Genomic DNA, 12,137 nt, shown 5'->3' with positions numbered 1-12,137 from the left:
AGATGAATGCTTAGCTTCAATACAGTCTCCCTAAGCTTTGCTCCCAACCTTGGTGTTAAGTATAGAAGAGAAGGTAATTTAAAGTGATACTCTGAGTTTTTAAAGTACAGCTATTTGGGTACATAGGCAGGGAAATATACAAGTGTGAACTGTGCATTTTATGTACCTGTATTGTGTATACGTGTGTGTATGTGTGGGGAGTGCCCAGTACATCTTTCTCCCCTTCCCTATCCCCCAGGATGGCCTAGAATAGAAATTAGTAAAACTGTAAGCGCTTAATAGGGTGATTGTGTCACCTTGGCCCTTGCTGTTCTTATCCCATCACAGAAGTTCTCAGTATCTAAAAATGGTTCCACTCATCAGGAAACAGTGAACACGTGGTAAAAACCCACACATAAGTGACCTCAGCCTGTCAGGTTATGCCTTCAATCTGATGTCCCTAGTGAGAATCCCAGCCCCCTCCCTGGGCCAACTGTGCCCATCTGTTTGGGGAGCTTTCTTCTAATCCTCACCTTGACTCTCATCAGTCAGTGAGAGTAGCTCAAACTTCACATTTCTCAAGAAGTCTTTCCTGAGCCCTTCAAGCTCCTTTCTTTTTGTGCATCCACTTCCTGTACCCCATACACACGACATAGTACCCATCACACTTGGGTGAACTTGTTTACCTCCCAAAAGCTTTCTGAGGACAGAAACTGAGTCTTGCTTATCTGTGTACACAGAGTGCCTCCCAGATAGCCTGGCATAGAATAAACACTACAAAAATATGTTTTGATCAATCTTTTTGTTTGATTTTATAGATTTATTTTCAAAGGGCAAAAACACTTAGGCAGTCTAATACAAGCAAAACAAAATTATCCTGTCAAAGTCAGAGATGATGCCTAAATGTATCCTTACTTCCAGACACTTGCCAATATATTCAGAGTCCTCTCTCAGTAGACAAAAAAGGCCTGATAGCTTGTTCTGTATATCCTCCTTATCTTCAACATAATCTACCAATACATTAACTTTCTACATCTTTATCATGAATTTCATATCCAAATTCATCCTCCATGACCATGATAATTTCCATTTGGTCCAAACTGTCTAAGCCTCAGAAAGGGCTTCTCACTTTCCTGGAACTGTCAGGAAATGAGTCTGGCCAGGAGGGAAATGCACTTCTGTCTACAAAGGAAGTAGAAATCTGTTGAAAATGTGGTTTTGAAATACCTACACACACTCACTCCAGTAAAGTATAGTGGAAATAGCACCAGATTAGGAGTTAGGAGATTGAAGGTTTTATCCTGATTCTGCTACTAGTTTACTATGTAATCTTGAGAACCTTGTTTCCTGACTCTGAATCTCAATTTACCATCTGGAAAAAAATGGAATTTAGATTAGTTGAGTAAGATCTGTTTGACTCTATCCCTCTTTAATTCCATAATTTCATTTCATACAATTCCTCACTTATCCTTCAGTTATCTCAGACTCTTAGACATTGTCTTACTTATTTAAGCTGTTCCATAAATGTTTTTTTGATTTGGGATAAACAATAGAAGCTTTCCATCACTGAATCTGGCTACAAAGAAATTAAGACCTAGCTGGACCTGATACTGGCTAACTCAGGGCAGTGATTTATAGTTCAAATTGTGTCTCCACAACAATTCTCTTTGTAACCTTCACTCTCATTTCTAGCCTGGAATGTGAACATTATCAGCAGCTCTTACACTGAACAAAGAGCTAAGTCCAGATCACTTGTATTTTCTTGCACACAGGAGCTGTGCCACACTTGTATGTCCATATTTTTCCCTCTGGAATATTATGTAACTTTCTCAGTCATTCAAGGTAGTAGGTGGCAGGGCCAGTACTCAAACTGTTAACCTTTTGCTCAGGTTCATTAAAAGGTTTCTCAGGAATTAAAATCTAGCAAGCTCTAGAAGATGACAACCAATTAATCAGACTATGTTGATTGATAATGTGATGTTCTCATTCTATGATCCAGGTGTATATTTACCCAAATCAGCAATAGTCTTTCTTCAAATTTCCACCTTCATTTCTAATGTTAGTGAGATTTCTTTATAGTACATAATCTGAATAAGGAACCGACATAATAAAGGTTAATTTCTCACTAATATTAAAAGTCAGCACAAATCTGTTCCATGTGTCTTCTTATTCTGGGATTTAACCTAGGGTGGTGAAATCACACAAAATCTCTTCAAGCTTCTGTTGGGGCTTGGATCATCCACATTTATTGGCTCAAGTTCGAACCCAATGTCAATGGCATGGGGCATACATTCCTCCCACAAGGAGGCATTGCAAACCTCTAGGCATGGGTGGCAATGTAAAGTGCTCCACAGCAAGTGCAGTGAATGATTTGCCAGTCCCTGAACATATGTTGGACCCTGAGGACACAGGTGAACAGATACCCTGTCCTAAAGATACTATTGACCAGAGAAACAACAATAAAGAGATCATTTTATGCTTTGGGTATATGGTTGTGGCAGTCCTATTTGTCATCATTCTTTACCTTTGGCTCAATGCCCTCTGGTAAAGCTGAACCGTGCAGCCTGTGTTTCCCAGTCTCCTGTAATTTTGCTTTCTGGCTCAGGTCACCCAAAAAGAGATGCTGGCAGGTGACTAGAGTGAGGAAAACTGTGTATTCCTACATGCCTATCTTGGCTGACTTCCAACAAAAAAGGCTACTACTCTTTTCTGATTCCTACTTGAGTAGTTCTAACTTCCTTTGTGCCATAATCTCTTTTTGTTTGTTTGCTACCAATAATCTCTAGGTTTCCTCACTATTCTGTTTCACTCCTTATTTCTTCTACTACCAATTAAAGCATTCCTCTCTTACATAAATGTTAAGAATGGTTTCCATATTCCTGTTGGAATCTGAAAAAACTGTGTATGGTTCCTTGGGGAGTACCATGAAGAGGTACACGGTATATTCTGAGTGGTGGAGAAATAGGTGAGAAGAGAAAGGGAGGGCTCTCTGGAATCACTGATTCTATAGGTAAGTAATGAAGATGGTTAGGAGTAGGAATTAGAATAATAGTACCATTAAAAAAGGTACCAAAGGGCCCTCCCTGGTGGCACAACGGGTAAGGATGCAGCACTGCAAGCTAGTGCAACTGCTTCAGTGTTGAGTTTGCTCCCCAGCCCCAGAGGTGATCCACATGGGGCAGCAGGCCTCTCCTCTCTCCTGTCTCCCCCTCTGCTCCCCTCAGCAGTGTACTTTGTTGATCTGCCTGTTCTGCTTCCCATTCTGTCTCTGGTGAATCCTCACATCGCTCCTGCACTTCTGACCTGTACCCCAGTTCTGTATGCATAAATAAATAAATCTTAAATAAATAAAAAAATACCAAATCATTAAAAAAGTAATAATAATAAAGCACCAAAAAAGAAAGTGTCAATGTTTCTGGATTATAATGTGAACCAGGAAGGAGAGACTGGAGAAGTAGACAGAAGCCAAGTCATGTAGGGTTTTTGGGTTTTAGACCAATGAGGCTAGCTATTGCATTAAGGAGACCTCTTTCAGGCCCACTGACATAGATCTGAATTAAAACGGCTCAAGTTATAAGGATAGGGCACAGCTGAAGCTAAATGGAAGAGGTCACTCTCCCATTAAGTGGAGATGAGGTAGTTAAGGGATAGAGGTCAAGGTGTTGGGTGGACTGCCCACATGAAACCCAGAATTCCTGAGAATGAGAACAAATGTGGGGTGGAAAGGGAGACAGGGGGTCCCTTGCCAAAAATCAGTGACCAGAGGGAAATGAGTTGAAGATTGATAAGTGACAGACATGAGGAGGTGTCAACATGGGATAGAGAAGGGGGATCTAAACATAAAAATAGAGAAGAAATGTTTTGGGGGTTACTTTCAGGATGAGAAAAGATATATTTAGCTGCATACAAGCATTCTGAAGTCAAATTTGGGAAGCAGGCATTATAGATACAGTCTGTGGGTCTGTGATAACTGCCTTCAGGAAAGACAGGCAAACAATTTGAGGGGGAGGATCATCTCAGATTCAGTTAAGAGCAGGGCCCCATTAAAGATAGCAGAAATCCCATTGTTCTGGAGCCAATTACAGAGAGGAAGTGACTAGAGGCTCGTCTGATTAATTGGTTGTCATTTTCCTGACCTTGCTAGATTCTCAGTTCTTGAGAAACTTTTTAATGAACCTGAGGAAAAGTTAACATTTGGGTGCACTAATGAAGAGCCTTATAGGATTCTGACCATAGTTGGGTGAGGGTACATTTGAGGTTGTTCTAGTAGCAAAGGAAACCCATAAGCAGGTGCTTGAATTAGGTCTCATACTGTGGTGACTGAGATGACTGTGAAGATATCACTTTGGCAGGACATACAAGATCTCTAGTTTGACCAGGTACTACTGCCTCATATCTCACTACTTTAAGTGTTCTGTCTTTTTTTTTAAAGATTTATTTATGCATACAGAACTGGGGTACAGGCCAGAGGTGCAGGTGCAGTGAGAGGATTCACCAGAGACAGAGTTGGGAGCAGAAGAGGCAGAACTGACAAGTACACTGCTGAGGGGAGCAGTGGGCAGGTCAGGAGAGGTCTGCCACATCATGTGGGTCACCTCTGGGGCAGGGATCGAATCCATGTTGAAGTGGCTTTAGCTGCATAGTGCTGTGCTTTAACCTGCTGTGCCACCAGGGAGGGCCCCGAAGTGTTCTAATAATAACATACTGTTATGGTTGTCCTGGTAGATATACACTGGAATATACTATATATAGATTATATGTAACATGATATATAATATATATATTTTGTATTTAATTCTCATTATACCCTATGAAGTAGATGATAAACACTTTATTCTGCAGATGAGGAAACAAAATAAGCAACTTGCCGGAGGTCACATAGCTAGTAACTGATGGAAACTGTATTCCAATCCAGACTGTCTGACTCCTGGACCTCTTCCCACTGTCCACCTGCACAGTGTGGCATGTCTGCCCCTCAGTGCCAGTTTCTCAGAAGGGATGTGTGCCCCTGGCCTGGACCTGTATCCTCACCTTCATCCAAACTGATGGTTTGCCCTCTGCCTAACAAGTAATATATTTTCTCCACTTCTGCAGACATGGTCACTTGTGAATAGTCGGTCAAAGGTCAGAGCTATATACTAAGGTTTTCTGAAGCTGGGTTTCTAAGACCTCAAAATAATGACCCAGCAGCTGCATGCTTCATCACAGGACTACAATTAGTGGGCAATTTTGCAGCTTGCCTCTTTCAGGTCAAGACACAAGCCACAGGAGAGGCTGTCAGTCAGAGGTGGGCTGGCGGAACTGTGAATGCCTGCAAGCTGGGAAGGCCAGGGGAAGCATTCTCTTGCTTGTACTTGGGGCTTCATTTTCCCCAGCCCTATGATGTGGTGATTATAGGGGGAAGAAAGGCAAAGGAAAGAGAACCCCTCCTTTGTGGGAGAAAGGAATAAATGAAATGAAAAAGGGAGAAAGGAATAAAAAGGTGAGAAGAGCAAGATAAAAAGAGAACAGAAAGAAACTGTCATAACAGGCAGCTTTTGTACAGCAATTTATCCATCATCTCAATCCTCCCAACTTCTCTCAGCAGGAAGACACTGTTATTATTCCTGTTTGATATATAAGGAATCTGAGATTCAGAGAGAGGTTAAGTGATTCAGAAAGGTGAAGGAATTTGTCCAAATTCAGACACTGTGGTAGTCAGGTAAGAGTAAAGGAGGTCAAAGGGACTTGTAAAGTAAGAAAAAGATGTGATGGGGGAAGGGGACTGGGGGAAAAAAATGAAATAGATAAAGAGGAAGAAGAAATGGGAGCTAGGCTACGTATACTCTTTGGAACCAGTCAAACCAGGTCTAAAGCCAATTTCCATTATAAAATCACATAAATGCATTTTCTCCTTTATTAATTGGAGCTGTTTATATTTACCCAATATGTTATTGTGAGGATTTAGTAAGAGGATATTTGTTAAGTTTCTAGCATAGTGTTTGGCATAGGTAGGTGCTCAATAAATATTAGGCTAGCATCTCAAGGAGAAAGTATGAGGAATATAAGGAGCCAAATGAAACCAGGAAAGAGAGAGGAAGGTGGACAGATTCAAGAGGAGGGATTAGGCTAGGACAGGGACATGAGGGAGAAGGCAGAGTATGCTTCTGAGGAACACCACCCACCCAGCCAACATTTCTCACTTGGGAAGTCACCACTTTGAATCAAGAGGACCTTTCTTGTGCTTCTTGATACAACTATATTCTGGTCATGGTCATAAAAGTGACGTTAGGGATGTCAAGGCATCAAACAGACAGTAACGTCTCTGGCTTCAGGTGCAGTTTTCCCTGGGGTATTTGCTGGGTTCATGTGAGGAGGGAAAGATATAGAGTAACCCTACTGGAATTCAGGAAGAAAGCCAACTGAGTTGTAATAATCAGTGTGTCTGTGGGTAGAAGGGGCAAATGAAGTTTGCTTATTCACTGTGGATCTTGGCTGCCTCTCAGAGCCCAGCTAAAGATGGCCAGACTGGTGTGAGTGGGAGGCAGGGGAGGAGGAAACCTCTGATCAAAAAGGTTAAAACTGTGCTTCTGGTGCTGATGCCTCTCCCTACCTTGGGTAAGTCAGCTTAGTTCTCAAAGTCATAGTGTCTGCATTCATGAAATGGAGAGATTTTGCCTGGACACTTTCTTGAGGAACAAATTAGATAATGGTTTTGATAAGTGATTTGGAAACTGTGAAGTACTGTGCATATAAATTAAGGTATTCACTCCTTCAGCAAACACTTAACACACCCTCTGTGTCAAGCACAGGGCTATATACTTTATGCATTATTTATTGAAAATTCTTGAAATAATTCTGTGAGATAACTAAAATTATCTATTTATAAACCAGAGAGTTGATTAATAAAGAGAACAGGTGACTTGCTAAGGGTTTCCCAGCTGGTCATTAATAGAGTGAGGCTCTGTCTGGTTCTAAAACAAGTGTAGAAAATCCCTGCCCTGTATCTCCTTGAAAGAGAATTCTCTGTCCACAGAATTAGACCTCTGTGTTTCACTCCTGAAACAGGCTGTATGAATCCAGACTGATTTGGTCAGGTGGCATGAAAGGCAAAGGACAAATTCTCACCTATGTCTTCTCTCCTCAGGGTTTGACTTCTTTGAAGCCAGCGCCAAGGAGAACATCAATGTGAGACAGGCCTTTGAACGCCTGGTGGATGCCATTTGCGACAAGATGTCTGACTCACTGGACACGGACCCTTCCGTGCTGGGCACCGCTAAGAACACTCGCCTCTCAGACACCCCACCGTTACTGCAGCAGAACTGCTCATGCTAGGCAAGGCCCCTCCTCTCTCTGTCCTCTCATAATGGCCCCACACCCACTGTTTCCTTTACCACACTATGTCCGCCCTACCCCTGAGCAAGCTGAGTTGCCTACTGTTCTTTGCCTACAGTGGAGGCTGAAGCATGCCCCTGGGGTTCTCTTCAGTGGCCCCACTCAAGATACTCAGCACTAGACTAACACAGGTCACATTTTGGGTGGAAATTCACTTTACAAAAGAGGATTCCATTTTACGAAGGGGATTCACTGTAAGGACTTAGAAAATGAGTCTGTCTCTTGTCTGCTTTTAATATTTCCTTCATGTATACACCCGCACATACACACTTTTCAGGCCTGGTCAATGGTGTATAAAGTGAGACCCACCTGTAGAGATAATCCTATTAAAGAAAACCTCCCAAACAACAACATGCTTGTTTCATATCAAGCTCCCAGTGGGGCCTCCTCTCACTGCAAGTCAAGCTTTGGCTCTCAGAGCCCTATGCCAGTTACCACAGATGCCCGCAGGGCCTGGGAAGTTGCTGTGGTGACAGGCCAAAGCTAATCTCCAGAGAGCTCAAACTCTCTAATGATGCTGAAGGAGCTAAGGCTGAGTCAGAAACACACTTAAAAGAAAAAGATTATCCCCTGCAAAATGTCAAAGGTTCCTGCTATATGAAAGAGCAAGCAAGCTCAAGAAAGACAAAGAGAAAAGGAAAAAAAAAAAAACCACAAACAAACACAAACATGAAGAAGCAGATCATGAATTGCTGACTGTGCTGTTTTCCAGTTGGCTCCAACTATGAGAACAGCAACCATAGTTACCCATATTAGTCTCTGGTTCTTAGACTACCAGAATGGGATCCTAAATTTTATCTAGTTTGATTGGTCAATTCCAATCTTTATATCCTGGACAAATAGCTGCCAGGCCTCACAACCAACCTCTTTGTTCTAAAGCATATATTCTAGGTAGGGACCAGAGCTCATTGTCCATACCTTTTCAGACAGCTCTTATAATTAGAAAGTTTTCACTCCTTTAAAGTAAAATCTGCCTCCTGGAAATTCTTTCTCTTTCTAGCCCATTTGTAAAGCTCTGTTGTCAGAGACCTTGCATCTATGCTATCTCTGCATTGTACACCTTAGATGATTTGAGAACAGAAATCATGAACCCAGGGATCTGCCCTTTTCCGAAGTCAAAAAGTTATAATTCCATTTGCCAGTCTTCATAGGTGTTCTCCTAATCCCACCTTTTCCTCCAACCCATCTTTCAATAATTACTGAATTATTCAACTCATTAATGTAATTCAAAGCAGAATAAATCTACGAAGGGAAAACTGAACTTAGAGATCCCAAGCCTAACCTCATTCTCTTGGGAGTGAAATCTTAGTTTTTACAAAGATTTTACAAAGATGGTACGTGAAATTACTCCTAGCATAAAGCGCCTTAGTCAAACATGAACCAAACCAAACCAAACCAAACAAAACGAAAAAATACCCCTCAGACCCCAGAGGCAAACTGAATGGAGTAAATCATGATTCTAGCTTATATGGACATGGGCATACATCTGGGTTTTAGCTCAAATAATGTTATGAGATCAGTGATGATTCCTGAGAATCATTCCACCTGGCCCTGGCCTGAATCCCCAGCTAACCTGCACTGTCATGTCTCCTTAAAAGTTGGGGAGGGAGGGAAGATGAAGAGTTTTAACCAAGTTTTCTCTCCTGAATTCAGAAGCAAATAATTTTTCCAGTAAATTACAATAACTAGCAATAGGTCCAAGAACCACATAAAATGGCCGTTTGGAGATTGCTGTTCTTTGATACAGTACAGAGGATGGAGTTTTGGACTTGGAATCAGACCTAGACTCTACTCTTAAACTAGTGTGACTCTGGACCAACTACTCCTCATCTCTGAATCTTGATTTCCTACTTATAAAATGGGGGAGAGTTATTTGGATAATCTTTAAGTTTCCTTTTGGCATCACTAACTCTTGTGTCTTTTTTTCACTTGCATATTTCATCTGTAGTTATCTGCAAAATGAACCCAAGAGATGAGGTTTATCACACCAATTGTATTGTAGCTGCTACTAATGTCATATTCTGTGTTAGGCATTGTTGCAAGCATTTCATGTGTATTAACTAATTTTTCCTCCTAATGTCTTTAGACAGGAGGTCCTATAATCAACATCATTTAAAGATGAGGAAACTAAGGTAGTGTAAGATTTAGCTTGCCTAAAGATTACATGGTATAGCTGGGGCTCAAATCCAAGGTCTGTACTCTTAAACCACATTCTATGCTACATTTCTTATAGATGATTCAAAGAGATTAAGAGACTTGGTCTGGATCACACTGCCAGGAATCAATCCTAAGGCTGTCAGGTGTCAAGTTCACTGGAAAAAAAGGCTTATGTCTTTAATCTGTGAACACATTGGGCAGTTTTTAGACTATAATGAGGTAATGGATCTTTAACAATTCTGGAAAGGAGAGTCAGCCTCTGAGGCAACCAGGTCCCAAGGGTGAATAACATAACTCAGGCCCAAATACTGACTGTGCCTGTATCTGCCTCTGTCAGGCATTTCTTACTTAGCTGTCAAGTGATGCTTTAAGGGGTCTCCCCACTCTAACATTGGGGCACTTGGGAAGAGTGATTTGATTTCTCCAATCACAGAAGAATGTGGTCCCTTCACAATGGAGTTATTCTGGGTGTGATTCTACACTGTAAAATCTAAAGGTCAAGAAAAGTTAATATTTTTCTGAGTGGTAACATCCATTTATCCTAGTACAAGTATTTTATGTTATTTATGACTCCTGGACATTTTAGTATCTACTAATCTTTTTTCTCCTCTTGAATATCCAGGTAAAGACTGAAGTGTTTATTTTGAAAGCTGTCAAATTCTTTAAAACTCAGGAGCCAGCTTAAGGGAGAAAGCTTCTTCACAACAGATGGAATTGAGTTAAGTGTAATAGTGACAAAATCTTCTACACGGCAGCAAACAGAACTGTTTGTTAGATGGCGATTTCCCAGCCCTAGTCTGTGACCTGGTTTCTGCCGAGTGGAAGGCAGCAGCCTCCAGCTGACTCAAGAGCAATGTTCATCAATCACAGTAATAGAGCAATTAGCCACCAAGGTTGAAGCCGCATAACATGTGTTAGTGGCAACTTGTCCTGATTTTTGTCTTGTTTGATAATCCAAATAAAAGAAGATTAAAAAAAAAAAGACTTCTAAAGAGGCAAATGTAGGCCAAAAGTGTGATACAGTATTGTAGTTATTTACAGAATCTGTTTTAAATGCATGTGTATCTGTAAATATAAAGTAATCTGTGACTTCTTATTGTCTCTTCAGTATGTAGCATTATTAACTTCTAGAAGCAGCAACTGGGTAGAGTATACTGAATGGTGAAGGACTCATGGAATATTAGATATGGAAGGCAACTAAGAAGATCTTGGTCAGGTTCCTCACTTGACACAAAGGAAGTTCGAGAGCTAAGGACAAAGAGGAAATTCCCTATAGTCACTCTGAGAGTGCAATAGGGATGGAGTCAATATTAGGTTCTGGATCATCTCTAAGAAGAAGAAATACACCTACCCTCTATCTCCTATGGACCTGGCATTATTAAACACTGTATAAACATAAATGAAATCTAATGATTCCTGTGTGTGCAAGGTGTCTATCATCTATGGAGGCATTGTTTCTAAAACACTTTTCTCTGGAGTTGGCAGATAAGGAAACAGACTTGAAAAAGTTAACATGCCTAAGTCACTCACTAGGGTCATTTGAACTCACTGTCTGACTCATGTTCTTAAATCTCCATTTCAGATCGTCTCTTTGATAAAGGGGATTTAGGGGGATAATAGACTCCCAAGGGTTCTCAGAGTTAATTAAATTATTGGATAATGGCTGGCACATTAATTTCACAATTACTTTGTGACTGCAGCCTTGTGACATCCACAGAATAATATGAGCATGCCCCACGCCTGACTTTCCCATTCTCATCATCTGTTCCTACCCAAAAGCTTCTTGCTTGGCTTACAAGTTTGCTAGACCATCTCAAGAAATGTGTTTAAATTTGTTTGCCAGTGGTTTTTGAAGTAAGTGAAAGGAATTACAGTGACCAGTGTCAGTATCTCATTGTTTTCAGATTCCTTACTCCAAACCTGTGCCTGATTTTCTGGAGAGTTAGATATGCCTAGGACAGTGGGCAAGAGAGAGCCCCATCAGATATAAACACTGCTGGGCAATGTTTTTGAAAGCCTGGATCCCTTGTGTAAAGTAGAAAAAATTCTATTTATTCAATAAACTGGTGTCGAATATGTACCAGGATGTTATCAGAGGCAAATTAGACACAGTTCTTGGCCTTCATAAGGCTTACAGACCAATAGCTTGTAGTTTAGTCTAGACATAGTAAAATAACCACTAAATACACAGTACAAAGATCTCTGAATGAAAGATACCTAATTCTACAAAATCATATAACTGGAAAACTTGAGTCACCTGTGTGGCATTGTCTTCAGGAGCCCTAGGAAAACCCCACTGCTCCCATATACTGCCACTACCCACTGATCATGTTTTGCACTCCTCAATTAAGCTTTTGTATTTCAGTTCAAATCCTTGATGACGGATCAAGTCCAAATCTTCCAAAAAGAGTTAAGGGTGAAAGAATATCGGTACCTGTAAACCATTTTTAGATAACTGGTTCATAAGTAATTGTTCTTTGAGGGATATTACAAACTACTCCAGAAACATAGTGACTTAAATCAGGAAATATTTTTTATGTATCATGATTCTCTGGGTTGTCTGGGTGGTCTAGAGTGGTTTTATTCGCATGTTTGGGGAACCAACTGAAATGACTAACTAAGGTGGC

General features: G+C 40.9%; 1 protein-coding gene across 2 annotated transcripts in view; it reads left to right on the top strand.

Moving 5' to 3' along the window:
* Positions 1-10,906, top strand: part of RAB3B (RAB3B, member RAS oncogene family) — a 47,869-nt gene extending 36,963 nt beyond the window's left edge. Inside the window, exons 5-6 of one of the 2 annotated variants that reach the window (XM_004679007.2) lie at positions 7,106-7,293; positions 10,133-10,906. In XM_004679007.2, the coding sequence (XP_004679064.1) occupies positions 7,106-7,293 (188 nt within the window). In that variant the 3' untranslated portion in view covers positions 10,133-10,906. Of the gene's footprint in view, positions 1-7,105 lie in introns of both variants that reach the window. The other variant, XM_012722745.1, reaches the window with a different exon arrangement.
* The last annotated feature ends 1,231 nt before the right edge of the window (positions 10,907-12,137 follow it).

This window comes from Condylura cristata, unplaced genomic scaffold (assembly GCF_000260355.1).
Source record: "Condylura cristata isolate star-nosed mole 26May11 unplaced genomic scaffold, ConCri1.0 scaffold00008, whole genome shotgun sequence".
Classification (NCBI taxonomy): domain Eukaryota; kingdom Metazoa; phylum Chordata; class Mammalia; order Eulipotyphla; family Talpidae; genus Condylura; species Condylura cristata.
This window is presented reverse-complemented; position numbering and strand designations above follow the sequence as displayed.